We start from the raw sequence: 20,719 nt of genomic DNA on the forward strand, positions 1-20,719 counted from the left end.
TCTGACGAGAAGACCGTACATTTTATGCAGCCACACAAGATTTAACAAGAAACCAATCAACTAGTTTTTCCCAAAAGGATCTAGCAAGTACATAACAATTCTTCGAAATCCAGTAGATAACTTTGAATCGGCGTTCAGGTACATGAAACTGGGGGAGACGCTTGGCTTTGGAAACCAACCGAACTACTTACAAAGATTCCTCGCAAATGGATTTCATTTACTGAAATGCGGAAAAGGTACACGAAGCCCCTTGTAAATCTCATAAAACCAAAGTAATTTACAGCGGCCAATCAGAGGAAAGGGAAAAATCTTAAGTGCCAATTGGAAGTCAATGTAAAAACAAAAAAAACAAAAAAAGACAAAAAAAAAAAGAGAAAATGCGGGCGACCAACTCGTGATTGGTTTCAGTTCAGTTCGCATCTGATTGGTCGAGAGAGTGGCACGAGTTTTTTTCTGTTTTGTTAATAAAGCAGTTCAAAATTATTTTCTTCATGGAATTAAGTTGCCTATAAACTGATGTTTGCCGACTTCAAATTTGGCACAATAAAAATACAAGTTACTGATCATCAGAATCCTTTGTAAAATTTAGTTTTCAGGTTTCTGTTGCTGATTTTCTTGCTGTCAAACCTAAAGATGGCCAATTTCAGTTCCTCCTTCACCTTTCGTCTCTTTTAGAAGGCAGTTTGTCTCTTTACTTCTTGCTCTATATAAATTACATTCGTGTTTGAGAGCATTCACTTAAATTTGAAATTTTCTTTATTGTAAATAATACATAGTTTTCTAATGAATTATCTGTGTTGATGTTATTGGCTTATATTGCAGATCTTTAGCTATATTCCAATCGGTTTCCTTTTCAACCCTAATAAATTTATCCAGGCCAGCATTCCTCAATTTAATCAAACGTGTTTTACGGAGGTAATCCAGGAAAGAATTTTCCTTCCTCACGAAATGTCCACACCAAACCTTCAAACGTGGAGTTAAGTCGTTTCGAACTAAATATCCCTTAACAAACTTTTCATGGTACGCTCTTTCTTGTTGCATCTCGTCCTTTAAACACAAACGCTTTGTCTCTTCTTTCCTGCGCCGAAATGCAATCAGATCGTCATTAAAGCTTGGACCTTCCATTTTCACTTTTCTCCAAAAAGTTGCGTTGAAATGATCAAACAGCAAAACGTCTGCCATATTCCATCGTTTGATATTCTCTTGAACAGTTTTGCTTAAATTTCTCGCTATTTCTTTATCTAGTCTTGCGTTGAGTTTCACATACAAAATGTCTTCTAGTTCCCAGCAGAGCAGTCGTTTCATCAGCACCAGTGATTCATCAAAATAGTCCATTATCATAACAAGGTCAAACTCTTTGTCCAAGAATCGTACGTATTTTTGGACAGCAGTAAGATTCTGATAAAACTTGTAATTCAGACCCAAATCAAACATCATCGGATTTCTCGCCAGATGGGACATCAAACCATTATGGGTCCTGTTAAAATCTATTCCTTTCGTTAAAAATCTTTCCAAACCGTCCAAATTGTCACCGAAACCAAGGGATTTCCCAAGCTGTGCAAAATTAAACACCGACTCAAAGTTGTCCACTGGATTCCGTAAAATTGTAACGTATTTGCTAGTTTCTTTTGGAAAAAGCCAGTTCATCGGTTCCTTGTTAAATCTAGCGTGACTACATAAGATGTTGGGTGCTTTGCTAAAGAGGCGAAGGGGATGAGTTATGTGGAATTTATGTGGCCATCCCAGAAGAGTGCCCGGTGATAAGACAAAAGTAAGGTTTTTCGAGTTTCCGTAGCGAAAAAAGATATTTGCCATCGTACTTGAACCAGTCTTGTGTGTTTTTAGGAAAAGAATGTGTTGTACAGGGAAACATTTTCCTTTCTTCTCTTGAGCCATTCCCAATGCATCTCCCTTTCTGTGAAACAGATAAATAGATACCGAATATATGAATTGGTTTAATTACTTAGCTACCCTTTACAACAGTTTTCAATTGAGTGTTGAAAGTAATCAAGGATTGCTCTGTTTATGCTTTACTTCGCTCTGTGATTGGTCCAGAAAACTCGCGCTACTCTCTCAACCAATCAGATTCAAACTAAAAGCAGTCACGACTAGGCATTTATAGATTATGCTAGTAAAAGTGACATATCATGCTAGTAGCATTGCTTTTCTTTTGGCCAAATTATGCTAGCATTATGCCCTTTTTTCCAAATTATGCCACCGTTTTTTTAAATTATTCTCTTTGAAAAAATGCAAATAAGTCCAAAATATATATTTTTTAACTAGAAGCCGTTCGTCTACAGGAAAGGCACGCAACAAATCCACAATGAATTTCAAATAAACATGTGGTTCAGGTTAGACCCGGGCTCAGTGCTTCACAGTGAACTACAAATGCTACTAGTTTAACTAAAACTTTAAATATCGATTAAGGTCACAGAGTGCTTGGGACTAGAGACAAAAAATTATCAAATAATGGCATCAAAAATGATCTGATAATTATCAAAATGCGCAAATTATGCTAGCATTGCTACTTGGCAGAAATTATGCCAGTTTGCTCGAACTATGCCAAAAATTATGCTAGCATAATCTATAAATGCCTAGTCACGACTTGGTCGCACGCGTTTTTAGCAGTTTGGTCGGTTTTTGTTGGACGTTTTATTGGCTAGGCCCTTACTGGTATTTTCCTGACGTTCAATCGAAAAAAAAAACGCTCAATCTCCGTGTGGCGATCAACTGATAACTTCTCCTTGCGATTTCCTACAAATACGTTATGAGAACAGACAGTGAGTGGCCAGAATAGACCCTTTCAAGGTTAACGCCGCCATTTCGCCAGGGGTGCAAAACTACTGGGGCGAACGCAAAATGTACAGTGAATGTATGGAAAAAGTTGAGAAAATGATGCTCGATAATTTGAGGAAGGTTGACATCGCGCAATTTCTATGAATTACAAACTAAAGATACCAGACCTACCAGTTTACCGATCAAATTTGAGAAATTAAGTCTCGCGAAAAAAGCCGCAAATTAAGATTTTGATTTTCCATATATTTGTCTCTAACAGGCATATGGTATTTCGTGGACTGGACTGGACTGGACTAGTAAAACGAGGACTAGGAAAGCGCAGACTAGTAAAACACGGACTAGTAAAACGCTGACCAGTAAAACGCGGACTTGTAAAACGCGGACCAGTAAAAACGAGGACTAGTAAAACGAGGACTAGTAAAACGTGGACTAGTAAAACGCGGACTAGTAAAACGCGGACTAGTAAAACGCGGACTAGAAAAACGCGGACTAGAAAAACGCGGACTAGTAAAACGCGGACTAGTAAAACGCGGACTAGTAAAACGCTGACTAGTAAAACGCTGACTAGTAAAACGAGGACTAGTAAAACGCGAACTTAACAACAACAACAACAACAACAAAAACAATTTCATACGAAAGCGATCACAAGACTTAATGGCGAGCCAATTTAGTGAGTGACAATCCCTGTTTGACCTTTAAGCTACACATGGGTTTGACATGCACCAGATACAAACGAAATTATAAGTGAGATACAATGAAATATATGAAGTTCATATATTTTGTACTGCAGTATTAGATACATATGATGCACGATCCTCGCAGTAGATAGCGCTATTTAAGCAATAGCGAAAATCAGACCTGAAAAAAATCAGGCTTGTACGGGATTCGAACCACTGACCTCTGCGATATGGACTTCATATATTTCATTGTATCTCATTTATCACTTTCACGGGTTTATTACGAATCAACTTAACGGCCTGCTCCCAGTTGGCTTGTTAGCTCAATTGGTAGAGCGCTGCACTAGTATCGCAGAGGTCAGTGGTTCGAATCCCGTACAGGCCTGATTTTTTTCAGGTCTGATTTTCGCTATTGCTTAAATAGCGCTATCTACTGCGAGGATCGTGCATCATATGTAGGAAATTATAAGTTTAGGCCAAGAATTTTATTCAGCACGAGTTCAAAATCCTAAAATACACTTTCGTCGTAAATTTCACGGCAGAAACGCAGGAATTCGATGAATAAAAGTCGCATTACATCTCCTTGTGTCTAGGTAGAAAGAGTCTCTTTGACTTCAGCATTTCGGAGGAAGAATAACCGATTTACGCACGCCATTACAGAAAACAAACAAGCAGACTGACAACTCCAAAACACATATTCGCATTCACTTACAATTTGACTTTCCGTGACATTTTAAAACGGAACAGAGGTAAATCTTCGAAGATTAATCGTCGTTGGAAATAAAAAATACTTTCCGTAAGATCTCTGTCTTTCTCTTTACGAGAAAATCGTCGCATGATCATTTAACTCGTGCGCGTTGTCACACCAGTGCTGCTGTTTAGCGTATGCTTCTTTACTCTTCAATTGACAGGTGTCACATCGTCACAGTTACTTATCAAAAAAGTTTTTCAAAATGTGCTCGGAAGCCTTTAATTACCTTTACAAAGAAAAATGTTTCGGCGAAAGCTTTCTCTTTAATTTGAAGAACCCGAATGATTTAGGGCTACAATTACGAGTTTAATTACAGGAAAATCCTCCTTGAACTTAACAATATGATAGCGAGTGAGTTATAAGGAAAACAAACTTTATTCAAATTAAAGAGAAAGCTTTCGCCGAAACATTTTTAATTTGTAAAGGTAGATAAAAGGCTTCCGAACAAATGTTCAAACATTTTTTTGAAAAGTAACTGTCACGATGTGAGATATGTCAATTGAAGAGTAAAATAAGCATACGCTTTTGAAGAAACAGCAGTACTGGTGTGACAAACACACACAAGTTAACTGATCAGGCGACGATTTTCTCGTAAAGAGGAAAGCAGAGATCTTACGGAAAGTATTTTTTTTTTCCAACGACGATTAATCTTCAAAGATTTACCTCTGCTCCGTTTTAAAATGTCACGGAAAGTCAAATTGTAAGTGAATGCGAATATGTATTTTGCAGTTGTCAGTCTGCTTGTTTGTTTTCTGTAATGGCGTGTGTAAATCGGTTATTCTTCCACCGAAAGGCTGAAGTCAATGAGAATCTTTCTACCTAGACACAAGGAGATGTAATGCGACTTTTATTCATCGAATTCCTGCGTTTCTGCCGTGAAATTTACGTGTATTTTAGGATTTTGAATTGGTGCTGAATAAAATTTTTCCTTAGCCTTAACTTATAAATTCGTTTGTATCTGGTGCATGTCAAACTCATGTGTAGCTTAAAGGTCAAACAGGGATTGTCACTCGCTAAATTGGCTCGCCATTAAGTCTTGTGATCGCTTTCGTATGAAATTGTTTTGTTGTTGTTGTTGTTGTTGTTGTTAAGTCCGCGTTTTACTAGTCCGCGTTTCACTAGTCCGCGTTTTACTAGTCAGCGTTTTACCAGTCCGCGTTTTACTAGTCAGCGTTTTACTAGTCCGCGTTTTACTAGTCAGCGTTTTACTAGTCCGCGTTTTACCGGTCCGCGTTTTACTAGTCAGCGTTTTACTAGTCCAGTCCAGTCCAGTCCAGTCCATGAAAAACCATATGCCTCGTTTTAGAGACAAATATATGGAAAATCAAAATCTTAATTTGCGGCTTTCTTCGCGAGACTTCATTTCTCAAATTTGATCGGTAAACTGGTAGGTCTGGTATCTTTAGTTTCTAATTCATAGAAATTGCACGATGTCAACCTTCCTCAAATTATCGAGTATCATTTTCTCAACTTTTCCCATACATTCACTGTACATTTTGCGTTCGCCCCAGCAGTTTTGCACCCCTGGCAAAATGGCGGCGTTAACCTTGAAAGGGTCTATTCTTTACGCACTGTTCTCTTGTTATTTCAAAGTCGGGGTCTCAGACGGTTGTATGAAAATTGATCACTGACTGATGAGATGTAGGTGGTAAGATTTCAGATTCGCTTTTGTAAACATCGTCAATTACAGATTAGTAATATGTACTGCAGCTTTACCTCTCTGAACCACAACGAATTAAGAGAGCATTTGACCAAACAACGAATTTCCCTATCATCTCGTAAACTGAGGGTTACATAATCTATTAAAAAAGGGAGGGAAATTTTGCGGTGAAAAGAAATTAATCCGGACTCTTCAGCGCCAATTTGCCTGGTAAATAAAAATTACACTTACGTCATATGCCGAATTACTTGTCGAATTCCGCTCACCTCCTGTTCATTTGACTGGGAGTATGTGTACAATAAGTAGATCACGGAAAGCAAGAGAAATATCCAAAGAAGGCGGTCGAGAAACCCACGATGAAAGATCCTCATCTTTCTTGAACATTCCTACAAGATAAACGGCGGTGAGATCTCGCAGGAACTGCTGATCACGGCTCCTATACGTCATCGATGGCAGACCGAAGTTTGCGACAGATATCACGTTTCATCGGCATTCTTTGGTTGCACTCAAATTCTGGGTTTTTTTTTTTAAAGTGGGGATCGAAGGGGTTTTTTTTAAGCGGGGAGGGAAGGGGAGGTAGGGGCTTCACGTGACTTCTCGAGGAACGGCTGTGAAACTGAAACGTGTTGAAAGCGAATTTATTCTTGATTAATGGGGTAAGTTCAGTTTCGAAAGGGTAACGCGCGAGACGTCATCTTTACTAACTCTTTACATTATCACGTTAGTTGATAAAACCAAATTAATTATCATAATCCCTGAATAGTTTTCTTTCAAAGAATCAACAATGCGCATTTTAATATTTCGTTCACTGCAAGTCACTTCCTATACAAGTCTTCCTGCTCTTAAGCTCGCCTGCCAGTAGTTGTTAGGATGCTTGGCAAGGAAAAACGTTACACTCTTCCTCTCTCTCTGCAAACGAAAACTCGTCAAGCCGGAAAATAGGGATATGCGTGTCCCGGAAACGTCTCTCTCCAGGCCCTCTGGTTACCGTAGCATCATCTTTCACCCCCCGGATCTTACGCCCGGGCAGATGGGCCGATCGAGACACTTAAGTCTCTTTATGGTTAAATTATCATTGGCTGAATTGCAAAATATAACATAAGCATTTATTTTGGAAAGTTATAAGCTGTAATTTTCTGAAGTTATCCGTAAAATTATAGATTAACTATGGTAAAATTAATCGATAATCAGTAACCGCGCGCAGTGAGAGCGTTCTTGACTAGTTCCCAGGTTACACTCAGTTATCTTTGATCAGGAAATCCGTGCGGATACTGCAACCTTATCTGCCTCCATTGCTCTTGTAAATTGTGTATACTTTTTCCATATACAGCCCAAAAAGACCAGTTCTAGAGGTGGAAATTACATGATGGCAAAGCGAAAGATGATTATCGATTGTGATGCCGGCATCGATGACGCTCAAGCTATTCTCGTAGCATTGGCTGCTCCTAATGTTGAAGTGGTTGCGATCACGTGTGTCGCTGGCAATACAACTATTGAAAACGTTTGTGTGAATGTGCTTAAAGTTTTGGAGTTGTGCAATCGAACAGATATTCCTGTCTTTAAAGGAGCCGCTGGTTCATTGTTAGGTGAGAAGCTTTATGTAATGCATTACTCCAACGATCTCCGTTGAATTCTCCTTACTCTCTTCCGTATAATTCTTATAATGCTAGTTATGAGACTTTGGTTTTGGATCAACCAATAATCCCCAGCATTTTAGTAGTGTATAACTTGTGTGTGCCTCCATCTCAGGATCTGGCTTTGTAGCTCTATAGGTTGTGGTACCCAACTACAGTATTATTTGGGAGGCATGGGTCCATTCTCAACAAGGCCTGGATTTCAGAATTCTTTTTTCTGCCAAGATGTATTGCAGTTATCCAATGAAGATGAATTCATTAATTGAATTTTGTCATTATGTATGAATATAGAAGAGACATAGTCTGAGTGAGCAGGAAAAGCCTTGGGAATGGGCGCCTCTCCCTCAAATAGTTGTATACCAGTTTGTTCTACCCATCTGGGTCTTGATTATGGAAATCATGATCCAGAAGGAAGTATTGTTTTTGATGATGTTTCCTAGAACTTGTTGCAGTTCATGAATCTTGCAAATAAGTTCTGGAACATCTGTGACATGTCTTTACAATGACCTGACAATTACCTCCCCCCTAGAAGAATACTTTAATTATAACTGTATTGGTAAAAAATGATTATTATATGGAAGATAAATAAGCAGTTACTCGCAAATGGAGTACCTAACATTGAACATTGATCAATTCTCTGACTGTAATTTCAGCCCAAACTATGTTTGAGGACCCCCTTCCCTGCTCTTCCCTTAAAGAGGGGGGGGGGGGCAGGGCAGCTTAAATCTTGTCAAAGTCAGTTATTTGATATGATTGCCTACTGTTATATGGAATCCCTGAATCCTATGATTTTTAGCTTATGTACAGAAAAATTTTTTTTGGTAGATGATAGCAAGGGTTCTGCTTCTCATTTTCATGGCAAGGATGGCCTTGGAGACGTTAAAGACATTCCTGACCCAGACATGTCACTACTGAAGACTGAACATGCTGTGAATGCCATGATCAGAATAGTAAACGAGCATCCTGGAGAAATCACCTTGGTTCCTCTGGGACCATTAACTAATGTTGCCCTTGCATGTCGACTTGATCCAGACATTTCTTCCAAACTAGAAAATGTGGTGATCATGGGGGGGAACTTTGAGGCCAAAGGGAACACATATGTGAGTGCTGAATTCAATTTTCATTTTGATGTGGAAGCTGCTTACATAGTGCTGAATAAGCTCACCTGTCCAGTCTCCTTGGTGACATGGGAATTTTGTCTAAACCATGCATTATCTTGGGATTTCTATGACTCGTATATCGGACAAGGGACGAAAAAATCTGATTTTATACAAAGGATTTCTCATGTCTCAGCCTCATTCTACAAGGAAAACAAGAGAGGCTTTGGACAGGGCTACACAAGTTGCGATCCTCTTGCCATGTCAGTAGCTGTCAAACCAGAGATTGTAACCGAGGAAACAAGTGTGTATGCCACGACAGAGCTACATGGGCACTTGACTCGAGGTCAAATGGTTGTGGATTGGAGAGGTCATCTTGGAAAGAAACATAATATTATGTTAGTTCAAGAGGTTGATTTGGAAGCTCATAAAGTTTTGATGATGAACTCCTTGAAATAATTACACATAAAAAGAGGAATAAGAACCAAAGACAATTGTAGCTGGCCTAACCTGGATGGACTACACTTAGGGAACTAAAAGTGGCTTCTATCTAATTTCATGTTATATTGTTATAACTGAATCAAACAGTAAGCTCCTGTGAATAAAGAAAATGATCACCATCTTAAGCTCTTAATTTTTCAACAAATTGTTCCAGCCAGTACTGCAGGAAGTGTATAGAGAACAATAGGGAGAATATGCCTTTTGATGTTACTGGCTTAATAGCAATTATATCCAAGAATCCTTTCTAGAATTTTACCTTAAGTTTTGAAAGTAGGATTATGGACCAATCTATAAGCATAGTGAATGTTATGTGCCATTTCAAGGCTGCAAATAACCAACGGGCAGTTGCCGGTCACATTGTCTGGTCAAACATGCTTTTGCTGGGACACTACCCGTTTTTGGCCGGACAAATTTTAACAGTCGGAACTCTTGCGATAGTGAACCCAGATTGCACAGTAATCCCTTTACAACTAAAAAACAACTGAATCCAAGTCGGTCTGGCAATAAAAATTACAAGTTAATAATTTTACTACGCTTTACTGCAGAAGCAGCCAAACAAATTCTCTTTTTATATATCTTGACTTTTTTTTGTTTTTGTGAATTTTTGTTAGAGTAAAAGAGTGGTAGGATTCTCCAGGTTTTGGGCATTTTGCTTGCTTTTTGCACTTTGCAACAAATGCTACTTGGAGTATTCTTGATGCAGTGGGATTATTCTTCGTGAGGGTGCTCAGTTTCTGATCATTCAATCAATCAAACAATCAGTCACTTTATTTAAGAGTAATTTATGGTATCTAGCCAAAGGTAAAACCCTCTACTAACTGGGAACACTTAAATAAAGCAAATAAAATAACGGAATACATGATGATTTGCAGTCGCAACAGGACTTGATGACATCGTGGAAATTTGTGACTGCCGGGAATTTCTACTTTTATATTGGTTTTTTTTTTCTTTCAGACATTACTGTTGTCCTTGTGATTATCAAACAGTTAAAAATTAAGATTTCTTTGAATGAATTGGTAAAGGACTGGACAAGATGTCCGGGAATCCAAGGATTTGTCCGGTCAGTACCCTATTTTGACCGGACATTGTCAGTTGACCAGCCGTTATTTGCAGCCCTGCATTTAGAAGCATGCCAACCCTTACTGGTTCTTGTAGTTTACAATGCTAGGCAGGATATCTTTGCGGAGGTATTTCAAGTTTTTTTTTTGTGCCAGTATACTTTTGGTATAATTTTGAAAACACATTTGCTCTTAACATAGTATAGAGATTTACTATAATTATTGTTTTGTTAGTTACCTTCAATATTTCATAAGTGCTTAATTTCAGGAGATCATGGATAGCTTTATATTTTTACCCTGTTTAACAATTTAAGGTTAATTACAATGTGATTATTGCCATAAAAAATCTCAATGCGCTCATTGAAACTATTGATTTACAAGAACAATTACAATTGGAGAAATATCTACCCACAATTAGTTAAAACTAGTCGAGGCGGGTAGGTATAATTAAGTTGGGCTTATTACTGGTACCCTAGGCGCGGTGGCCTCATGGTTAGTGCGCTCGACTCCGGATCGAGTGGTCCAGGTTCGAGCCCCTGCCGGGACATTGTGTTTTGTTCTTAGGCAAGACACTTTACTCTCACAGTGCCTCTCTTCACCCAGGTGTATAAATGGGTACTGGCAATTTAATGGTGGGGGTAACCCTGCGATGGACTGGCATCCCATCAAGGGTGGAGTAGAAATACTCCTAGTCGCTTCATGGTACAGAAACCGGAGTTAAGCACTGGCCTAATGGGCCACTAGGCTTGTAAACAGACTTTACCTTTACCTATCACTGGTAATTGCAAAGATTTCGAATTGGCAGCAGTTCAGATTACACTAAGAAAACAGTAGTTCAAATTACCATAAATAATAAATTAAAATTAAAATAGTAAATTAATTTAATGATAATAATAACAGGAAAATAGAGAGAGATTTCACTATACTGGTCGTAGCTAGAGGATTGATAGGGTTTACAAATTTTTAATTATTTCAAGAATGCCAGTTGGTTTAATAACAAGTTGCAAAATCAATATCTAGATCATTTTGGGAAAGTAGACGTGTGTCCGTTACATGCTAGATAGTTTGTATTCAATAAATTTGTTAAAAAGTTTGTTGGTTAAGTTTATTTATAAGAATGATTTAAATTATGGGATGACTGCTCTTGTTGTTAGGAAATTTTTTATACACTTCAAAAATTTGAATACGATAGATTTTCAAATGTAAAGTACATTTTCCTTGTGTACTTTTAGATCTCTACCTAAAACATTTTGATTTTCAAAATTGAGCACTCTCTTATGTGATTATTGGAAGAAAGATGTTCAAAACAGCATATTTTTATGATTTGCTCTACGTTCTAGGGAAAAGAAATCGCTAAGTCGTGAAATGCACGGAGAGTAACACTTTCGGTTCGTCACGTATATCGCATCAAGTCCTCTTGTAATCATCGTTATAACCGACGTAACGCAACATACCGATTAGGACAATTACGTCATCAGCTTAAATCAATGTATTCATTGGTCAGCTATTTTTATCTTTCCCTTGGTATAAAACCTGTTCAATAATATTTTGGTAGCAGACCGAGCAGACCGAGCAAACTGAAGTTTCGATAGAAAGGAAAAATCTTGCATCTGTTACGGTCTTGAGAACTGCAAGGAAATCACTGAAATATGCAGAATCTAAAACTTGTGGTTATAGGAGATGGCGGCGTGGGGAAGTCTTGCTTTCTTATCAGTGCTACGACCAGTCGATTTCCTGGCGACTATGTTCCTACAGTTTTCGATAACTACAATGTAAATCTCCCAGTAAACGGCTCTCCCTGCTCGGTTTCTCTTTGGGATACCGCAGGGCAAGAAGATTACGATCGTCTGAGGTTTCTCTCTTATCCTGGAACAGACGTATTTGTTGTGTGTTTTGATGTGGCAAATCGAAGTTCATTTGAAAACGTGAACGAAAAATGGGTTCACGAGGCGCGTTACTACGAACCCGAGACTCCAATCCTCCTGTTGGCAACGAAGACGGATCTTCGAAACAGCAGGTTTGTCAAGCATTTTTGTCAGTAACGAACGATTCTAGTCCATCTGGCATAGGAACTCCTGGCACCTTAAAGACGAAGGCGCGCTATAAAGAGAGAGGTTGTCAACCAACCGTCGTGTGATGTAGAACTCTTAGGCCCTGTTTACAAGCAGGTAGGGTAAGCCTAGTGCTAGGGTTACCCTGGCAGGAGGGTTACCCTAACGCTCCCACATTTCTTCTTTTTTTCATCGACGCGTTTACAAGGCAGCTAGGGTTACCCTAGCACTAGGGTAACCCTAGCTGAGCGCTAGGGTTACCCTAGTGCTAGGGTAACCCTAGCTGCTTTGTAAACGCTCTGCTGGGGATAATTCGCCTACCCGGGACAACTTTTTACTTGTTTCCAGACCCTTTGAACATTGATAACAATGCGTGCAGTTACCAAGCATAGTTAAGTTGTCCTGGGTGGTAGGGTAACCCTACCTGTGAAATTTTGCTTGTAAACCCGCGCTATCTTTGACCCACCTGCTAGGGTAACCCTAGCACAAGGGTTACCCTCCTTGCTTGTAAACAGGGCCTAAGAGTCAAGTCAGCTTGAGCTGTAGCTAATCCAAAGCAGTGAACAGCGGGCACATTCCTCAAAATTGTTTTATGTTTTCATCGCACTACAAGAATTTTTGAGATTTGTATTTCCCTTCTCCAATGGAAACTGTCGTTATTTGTGGCGGTAAATTTGAAATCGAAGTAGGTGGTTCGCATGTTACATCATTGCCACCATGCTGGTGGAAGTAAACATCTCATTAGCTCCCTTTGTTCCCCTACCAGGCACCTAAGGGACCTCTTCTTTTATAGCGTGCCTTTGTGTTTAAGTTCTCAATAGCAATTCTCCCTTCCAGCTGGATTATGATAGCTTTCCTAATGGTTGAGAGAACTTGACGTTTCATCAAAATCACGCTTGGCCGAGAGGTTTGTCTTTCTCATCACCTGTTAACTGGATGATGCTCCTATGCTGTAATGCGTTAAGGCAGCTGTGTAAGTGTGGCGTTCCACCTAAAGACATCGTTGCCATATACTGTGCACTTGTAAGATCTATGTTGGAGTACGCGTCTGCTGTGTTTGCTGACTTGCCAAAGTACCTGGAAAACGTACGTCCAGAAAAGGGCTCTTTCTATTATATGGCCTGACCTTCCATATGATCATACACTTGAAAAGGCCGCCATTTAGACCTTGTTGGTGCGCCGTGCAGCTGTATGCGAGCGGTTTATTCTTAAAATTCGCCGAGGTCACCCCTTATACCCCCATATTCATGAGCGGGTACTTCACAGCACAACGCAAATGTGTCTGCGATCAGGCAAATCTTCTCACCGCACACTTGTCAGAACTGAGCGTCTTCAAAATTTCGCTACCGTTAAGTATCAACCTGTGTAAAGTATTGTGTGTATTTATTCATTTAGGTTTCCAGTGTGTATATTTTTAAAACTGTACCAGTAATTCAGCCTTAGGCTGCAAGTGGTCCGAAATAAACTATATTATTATTATTATAATGAGAAGGAAATATCTAATTCCACCCTTGCTTTACTCACTGTTTGATCCTACATGCAGATGTCAGTATTTGTTTTCCCAGTTGTATCTTATTGAAGTATTTTGGAAACTTGTACCACACCTATCTTTCAACTGCCAGTCAGTTGCAACAAAGAACAAACCGTGCTGGTGCATGAAGAGTTGAGGGTAGGGGGGAGGGTGGGAGTTGGGGAGTAGGGGGGGAGGATGGAAGTTGGGGAGTTGGGGGAGAGGGGTATAAGGGATATGCTCCCTTGTATGATGCAGAGATGCACTTTTAGGCAGAGCATGGTAGCCAGCCTTCTGAAGGATGTGACGCATGTCTCTCTGCCTTCTAGGAGATTTGAGGCAAGGTGGGTGAGGTTTGACAGAGGTCTGGCACTAACAATTGACAGTCCTACTGGTAGACCCCTTGTAGCCCTCTTGCTTGCGTTGCTTAAGGGGGCAAAGAAATGCTTGTGCCAAAGTACTAAAAAGGAGGTTCTGCTTTCAGGCTAATGCTGAGTGAAACTAGAGAATGTAGAATTCACAGATTTTGCAGATGAAAGAAAAAAACCCTTTCCATTAATGTTTATTTATGTCTCACAGGTCCACTGTGTCTACGAGAGAAGGAATGGCTCTTGCTGAAACACTTGGAGTGTCTTATGCAGAGTGCAGCTCCATTACAAACACTGGAGTGCAAGAAGCTCTGAATAAAGCTGCAGAAATGGCTGTTAGTTTCAATACCCAGAGCAAAAGTTCAGCATCAGCAAGAGTTTTGGGCTTTTTTAAAAGGAAAAGCAAAAATTCCACATCAGTTAAGGATCAAGAAAATCTTCCCCCTGAACTACCACCAGCAGGTATCAAAAGCTATATTTTCTGTTTTAGTTGGTGAAACACTAGACAATTCTATGATTTTGTATTGAGTTGTAAAGTACGTGCATCTTTGCTGACTGGCATTTCCTGCTGGGTTTCCATGGAGAGCTCTCCTTGCTTCTTGCATGTTTCATCACAATATCTTAAGAACTGATCTTTTTACTATTAATTTGTCACAGGTGGTGGCTGTTTTTAACAGTAAGATGATTAAATGGTTTGCTATCTTCTTTTTAAAGGATTTGCTCCTCATGTGGAGGTACTCAGCTCAACATTTGCCAGTGAATGGAATTGTATGATGTCTGACACAATGAGTGCAGATGTAAGATTTGTATTCTCTGATGGAGAGTCTCTGGAAGCTCATAGAACTGTTCTTATTGCTTCCTCCTCTATCTTCAAGAATGTTTTGGTAGGAAAAATGTCTGCAAACCATAAATCTTTCCAGTACATCTTTGAAGATGTTTCATGGATTTGCGATGAAGCAGATAACTGCCTGAATCTTCCTCACATAGAAGGAAAATGCCAGGGCAAAGGTAAAACTGTAATAAGGTTGCATGAGAGCATTACTAAAGGTGTTTTCTCAGAAGTTTTGTCCTTCCTTTACACTGGATCACCCAATCTATCAGATGATGACGACAAAAACTTTATTACAGAAATTCAAGATGTTGCTAAGAAATTTCAAATGGCATGGTTGATAGATACCTGTACAAACATTCTGTCTGGAGATTCATTCCTTAATCCAAGTATTGGCACTTGGCTAAATGACAACACAGGACAAACAGCTAAAAAGTTGTTTCTGAACAAGCCATTTTTAGCTGATGTCAAGTTCTGTGTTGAGGGCATGGTGGTTTATGGACACAAGTTGATATTGAAAGCAAGGTCGGAGGTCATGGCAGCTATGTTGGGTGGGGCCTTCAGAGAGAGTGACTTGGATACAGAGGTAAGCATATGTTTAGAAGCTTGTTGATTCCAGGTTTACAGTCATTGGGCAGAAATCTGAGATTCTGTAACTTACAGTAGGGATGGAAAAAACAAGGATTAGGTAATGTCTCTAGGTTCAATTAAAGGGAGAAGATTTAATGTAACAAAAACTTTTCAATTTAGTGGGCTGTACAGTGAAATGAAGCTCATTAAATTGACTAGTCATGGTGCACATACTAACTGAGAGGTATGATAAATAGGTTTATAACAGATTTTACTTCCTACAACTTATATTGATTCCTTAAAGATTGAGATTAGAGACACTACCCTGCAAAGTTTCTTGGCACTGCTGGAGTACCTCTACACTGACCACGCCCCTATAGAGGAGGGAGATTCAGTAGAAATAATGGTTTTAGCAGACCGATTCTGTCTTCCAAGACTTGTGACAATGTGTGAGTTGTACACCACCAAGAAAGTTGATTCTTTGATACAGAAAAGAGTAGCTGATGGTACAAAAGATGTAATAAACCTCCTCCTCACATCACAGGTGAGACCCAAGTTTATTCAGAAGAATACAATGGCAGGAATTAAAAAAAATTCATTGTCCTTATTGTTGCTTAAAAATTTTTAATTTACTTAATGATTCAAATGAAAGAAATAGAATTTGGCAATGGCATATTTATATAGTGGTTCTTCATCCGGTGCTTTGATTCTCAGTCAAAATGGAATTTGGAATCACAATGATGGTTTTTTTGGAGTACAGTCGAACCTTGATTATTGGGACTCGGCGGGACCTCAGTAAATAATCCGGATAATTGAGAGTCCAGATAATCAAAAATATGAAATAGATAGAAATGTAAACAAAAGGTATACAGCAAAGAAAACATTTTAATTGTGAAATCTACACAGCTTGTATGTACTACAAATAAAAACTTTCAATTCAAGCTTGAAATTCCCTTGGCAACAAAACAATTGAGCTAATCAGATATCAGCTGAATGATTTGTGAATTTGAGTTTTCACGATCACGACTAATTAAAGTTCATGAAAAAATTGGGACCAGAGATAAAAGTCTGGATAATCAAATAGTCTGGATAATGAAATAGTCTGGATAATCAAGGTCCGGATAATCAAGGCTCGACTGTATGGAAAATCATAGAACCTGGCATGGGGAAAAGCCAACTTAACCCAGGTATAACAGCAAATTCTCTCAACTTATCCCTGTAGAAATGAGAGCCAATGGAAGATAAAAATTTCTAATAATAGCTTGGAAGTTATAGAGCTAATTGATTGTTCCTTACTTAAGTGACAATTTCAGGTTCAGTCACATTATTTTCACTTTTGGAAAATAGTCTTTGTTTAGGAAATGCAGTCTGGAGCAATTTCCAATAATCTGTGTGAAGAAAGTAATGAGATTGCAAAGGTTCTGCTTCACTTTGCCATTTGATTGGTCCAAAAAACTTGCGCCACTTTTTTAACCAATCAGATTCAAAACAAAAACCAGTCATGACTTGTGTTTTCCTGCACTTTAGCCAGTTCGCAAGTGTTTTCATTTCAAGTAACTAGTTCTCATTGGGGTGTCATTAATGTTTTCAGCAGGAGGGCAAATAGTTTTCTCAGGCGGGCAAAACTTTTTGAGCTGAACTTCTTTATAGGATAAACTATCCTCCAGGTCATCAAACCAGGGGGGGCAAAACTGTCCTCGTAACTGGTCAATTTGCCTGGTGCCTGGCACCTAATGAAACCCCTGCCTATACTTTATTGGTAGTTGTGATTGCTTTAGTTTTAGTTGTTAAAACACTCACTTGAAAAGTGCTCTTATTAACCGCCTCCCGGTTAGCTCAATGGATAGAGCGCTGGACTGTTGTGCAGGAGGTAGAGGGTTGGAGCCCCGGCCGGATCAACACTCAGGGTCTTAAAATAATTGAGAAGAATTTGCTACCTTTCTATAACATCAAGAAATGGTTAGATATTCTAGTCTTCTTGGATAGGGACGAATAAATGGAGGTCCTGTCTCCTGCAGGGTTGGGGGTAGGAGACGTTAATTTCCCATGCACAAGATTACTGTGTGATGGACGTCCTCCTCTGGGGTGGGATGGGTGGGATATTGGGCGCACTTAATTTGGAGCCTCACTCTGTTGTGCGACCCTCACCACACTCTGGTGAAAGTGTTTAAATTAAATTATTGGTATTTGCACTGTAGCTAACATAAATTTTTTTTTATTTGTCAGGCTTACAATGCTAAACAGTTGGCTGACTGGTGTCTTCATTTCATTTCTACTAACTTCTCAGTGTTTGAATCAACTGAAGAGTTTGAACTTCTTCAAGGAGATAACAGGAAACATGTAACTGAACATCGATGGCCTCCTCTGTCTTATTTACAAGCACTAGAAGAATTTGAGCAAAGAGCCCCGCAATCCAAGCTTGCCTCCAAGTGTAAAGTGATGTGAAATATATACTACTTGTAAATCCAAGCAATATATTGGAAAATGCTTTTGTAACTGAACTAAGAGAATTGGAAACTGTGTGGATGAGCCTTTTCAATTACTTAGAATTTTATTAGGCGTAGAGTTGCTTAAGCTGCCTTTCCTAAACCCTTTAACTCCCAGAAGTGATTAACATGAAAATTCTCCTATGATGTCCTTACATTATCTAGTAAACAGGTAATGAGAATACTCAGACTTATCAGGTTAAAGTTATTACCTTGATCTAACCCCAAATTCTCGTAACTAATTCACAAGGAAATGTGTAGCAGCTAGAGGAGAGAATTAACAATTAGATCTTGGGAGTTAAAACCTGATAAGTTGGGAGTTTAACCTGATAAGTGACTATGGCTCATACTAATATGTTTATGACACAAATGCTTTGAAAAATATCCTGGAATAATCTTATTTCAGAGAAATACAGTAAGATCAAAATGGTTATGTGATAAAAAACTAAATGTTATTGTTTCATATATCAGAAAAGTAGAGAAATATGAGTGAATAAGCTGCATTATCTCCTGCAAAAATATTGAAACTTGCTCTGGAAATAGCTCTCATGAACACCAGAAACCTAATCCCATCTCTTTTATCACCAAGAATTATGACTGCACTGGTTTCCACAGAGAGGTCTTGCATCTATTATTTAACAGAGTTAAGCATCATTTCCTTAAGAAGTTCTAAATCCATCTTTGTAATTAGTCGTACATTGACAGGTTTTTGTAGCATTCGACGCCAATCAACCACCATCTGTCCTCGAGTCAATCCCTCCTTGAGTTCAACTGTGGCATGAACTGAGGTTTCTTCCTGAACAAACTTTGGTAGTAAAGCTGCACACAGTGCAAATGGATCGCAAGTTATAAATTTACCATCTAGTTCCTCTTCATATTCTTTTATCTTTGTTGAAATTTTTCTCATGAATTCTGCTCGTTTGGTACCAGTTCCCACATAGCGCTCGAAAAACTCCCAATCCAAAGGGTGCTCTAAACAGGTCTCCCATGATACCAGGGAAATTGGACATTTAAACTGATTAAGCAGTATGTGTGCCGCTTCAGGATCAGCACCAAAGTTGAATTCTGCTGAAACCCAGTGATTTCCTTTGCCATGAATGCATCCTCCTAGTACAAATACCTCTTTGACCTTTGTTGTAAATTCAGCATCAAAGTTAGAAGCTAAAGCAATGTTGGTCAGTGGGCCAAGAGCAACGATAACAATTTCGCCAGGGTTCTCATTTACAAGTTGGACTAGGGCCTGAGTGGCATGGGTTTGTTGAAGAAGACTCATATCTGGTTCTTTAATATCAGTGGCATCTCCAAGGCCATCAGAACCATGGTATAATGGTTGCTCATAGGCAATTCCTAATGTTGAAACACATACGTCCAAATAAATTAAGGAAATGTTACAACTCTTATTTTTGTAGTGAACAAAAAGAACAAGTTTTTTTAAAGTGCACATCTCAAAGTGGTAGTGAACTTTCTGAACACAAGGGAGTCAGTTACAGATATACAAAAATTGTTTTGACCCTTAAACTATAATTGAAATAGAATACATATTGTGCTAATGTGTCAATCACTTCAAAGCTTCAAACCCCCCCTCCCCCATGTGAATTGACGTGATCTAGACTAACCAAGCATCAAAACTGAGGTGGAGGGGAAGTTAATGTAGGGATGAGGTAGGATAATTAATTGCTCTTTGCTTTCACAGAAACTTTCCCTTCCCATTCTGTCCATGCAAGCTACATCTAGACAGGGAATGAAACTTAAGTCACTCGGACTAAAAGTTGTCCATGCATTGTTTATGGACAACGAATCTGGATAAATTGGAAACATGCAAGTGGTGTTGTATATTAAAACAAAAGAGCACCTCACTCAATTAGTCACGTCAACTAAGTTCGAATTAAAATGAAATGATGATAAGAAAAATTAAAAGCAATCATAAAAAGTATCTTTAAAGGTTCCATTCCCGTTGCAATCTCGTGAAATTATGGGAGCACCACTTTGTTGGGAAGGGCTTGCAGTTTGAGTCCCAGGCTGGAAAATAGAGATTTACAATTCTCTGTAAGAATTGGAAAATTTGGAGTACGTCTCATTATTCCATGAGTTTTCAAAGGATTTCCACGAAAAATTGTCTTAATGTTTACCAAACTGAACCTGACTGATCGCACTGTGCCATGACGTTGATTTTTTTCATTTAGTTTGATTGAAAAATTTGGAAAACCGTGTCCACGTTGAGGTGGTCCATTCCATTTGAGTTTTGAATTACCTCTTCTCTAATTGCAGCTCCACGCGGTTGCAGTGTTCTTCACGATCGGATATTTTTTCTTTCCTTGAATTACACTACATGTATAACCCTTATACGTATACGTTCAAAATAAATCAGGGAATTAAGTTAGTATCTGAATTAACTGTACCCAGTATGGATCTGTGTGCCCCTTTGTACACTGGTATGCCTGTTCGCTCGCAGGTCTCGAGGATCTTAAACACATTTTTGGTAACCTGATCAACGTTTGCGTTGCCACAGGTACAAGTGATGGCTAAGACGTCAATCTCTTGAGATAGTGCTATCATGATAGCTTGGGCATCATCGATACCACCGTCACAGTCAATTATAATCTTCATTTTCATCTTTACTGTCTTCCTTCCGAACTCTTCTTCCCACGGGACAAGCGCTCTGGAGACTGGGACGGGTGTATCCATATGTATGGGGGGCGAGGGGTGGCATGGTGGGTGTAGAAATAAGGAT

General features: G+C 39.1%; 4 protein-coding genes across 6 annotated transcripts; 2 read left to right on the forward strand and 2 right to left on the reverse strand.

The window, feature by feature from the left end:
- Positions 1 to 738: 738 nt before the first annotated feature.
- Positions 739 to 6,389, reverse strand: LOC111336848 (galactosylceramide sulfotransferase). Of its 2 annotated transcripts, none has more exons than XM_022943015.2 (2): positions 6,116 to 6,389; positions 739 to 1,915 (listed from the first exon to the last, which is right to left on the reverse strand). In XM_022943015.2, exons 1-2 carry the CDS (start codon positions 6,253 to 6,255, stop codon positions 781 to 783), a joined length of 1,275 nt encoding a protein of 424 aa, XP_022798750.1. In that variant the 5' UTR covers positions 6,256 to 6,389; the 3' UTR covers positions 739 to 780. The 2 variants fall into 2 exon arrangements, with proteins under 2 accessions (XP_022798750.1, XP_022798751.1); XM_022943016.2 differs by having other exon boundaries at positions 6,151 to 6,307.
- A 739-nt stretch (positions 6,390 to 7,128) lies between these two features.
- LOC111336849 (nucleoside hydrolase) lies at positions 7,129 to 11,267 on the forward strand. Its single transcript, XM_022943017.2, has 2 exons — positions 7,129 to 7,470; positions 8,344 to 11,267. The coding sequence occupies exons 1-2, from the start codon at positions 7,248 to 7,250 to the stop codon at positions 9,072 to 9,074; spliced, it is 954 nt and encodes a 317-aa protein (XP_022798752.1). The 5' UTR covers positions 7,129 to 7,247; the 3' UTR covers positions 9,075 to 11,267.
- Positions 11,268 to 11,672: 405 nt separating this feature from the next.
- LOC111336846 (rho-related protein racA) lies at positions 11,673 to 19,538 on the forward strand. 2 transcript variants are annotated; one of them, XM_022943011.2, is made up of 5 exons: positions 11,673 to 12,191; positions 14,315 to 14,565; positions 14,818 to 15,518; positions 15,807 to 16,046; positions 17,729 to 19,538. In XM_022943011.2, exons 1-5 carry the CDS (start codon positions 11,824 to 11,826, stop codon positions 17,945 to 17,947), a joined length of 1,779 nt encoding a protein of 592 aa, XP_022798746.2. In that variant the 5' UTR covers positions 11,673 to 11,823; the 3' UTR covers positions 17,948 to 19,538. The 2 variants fall into 2 exon arrangements, with proteins under 2 accessions (XP_022798746.2, XP_022798747.2); XM_022943012.2 differs by lacking the exon at positions 11,673 to 12,191 and adding an exon at positions 13,338 to 13,573.
- On the reverse strand, positions 17,702 to 20,688 carry LOC111336847 (nucleoside hydrolase). The gene is made up of 2 exons (XM_022943013.2): positions 20,388 to 20,688; positions 17,702 to 19,335 (listed from the first exon to the last, which is right to left on the reverse strand). Exons 1-2 carry the CDS (start codon positions 20,671 to 20,673, stop codon positions 18,620 to 18,622), a joined length of 1,002 nt encoding a protein of 333 aa, XP_022798748.2. The 5' UTR covers positions 20,674 to 20,688; the 3' UTR covers positions 17,702 to 18,619.
- Positions 20,689 to 20,719: the final 31 nt, after the last annotated feature.

The sequence above is a fragment of the Stylophora pistillata genome, chromosome 13 (assembly GCF_964205215.1).
Source record: "Stylophora pistillata chromosome 13, jaStyPist1.2, whole genome shotgun sequence".
Classification (NCBI taxonomy): Eukaryota; Metazoa; Cnidaria; class Anthozoa; order Scleractinia; family Pocilloporidae; genus Stylophora; species Stylophora pistillata.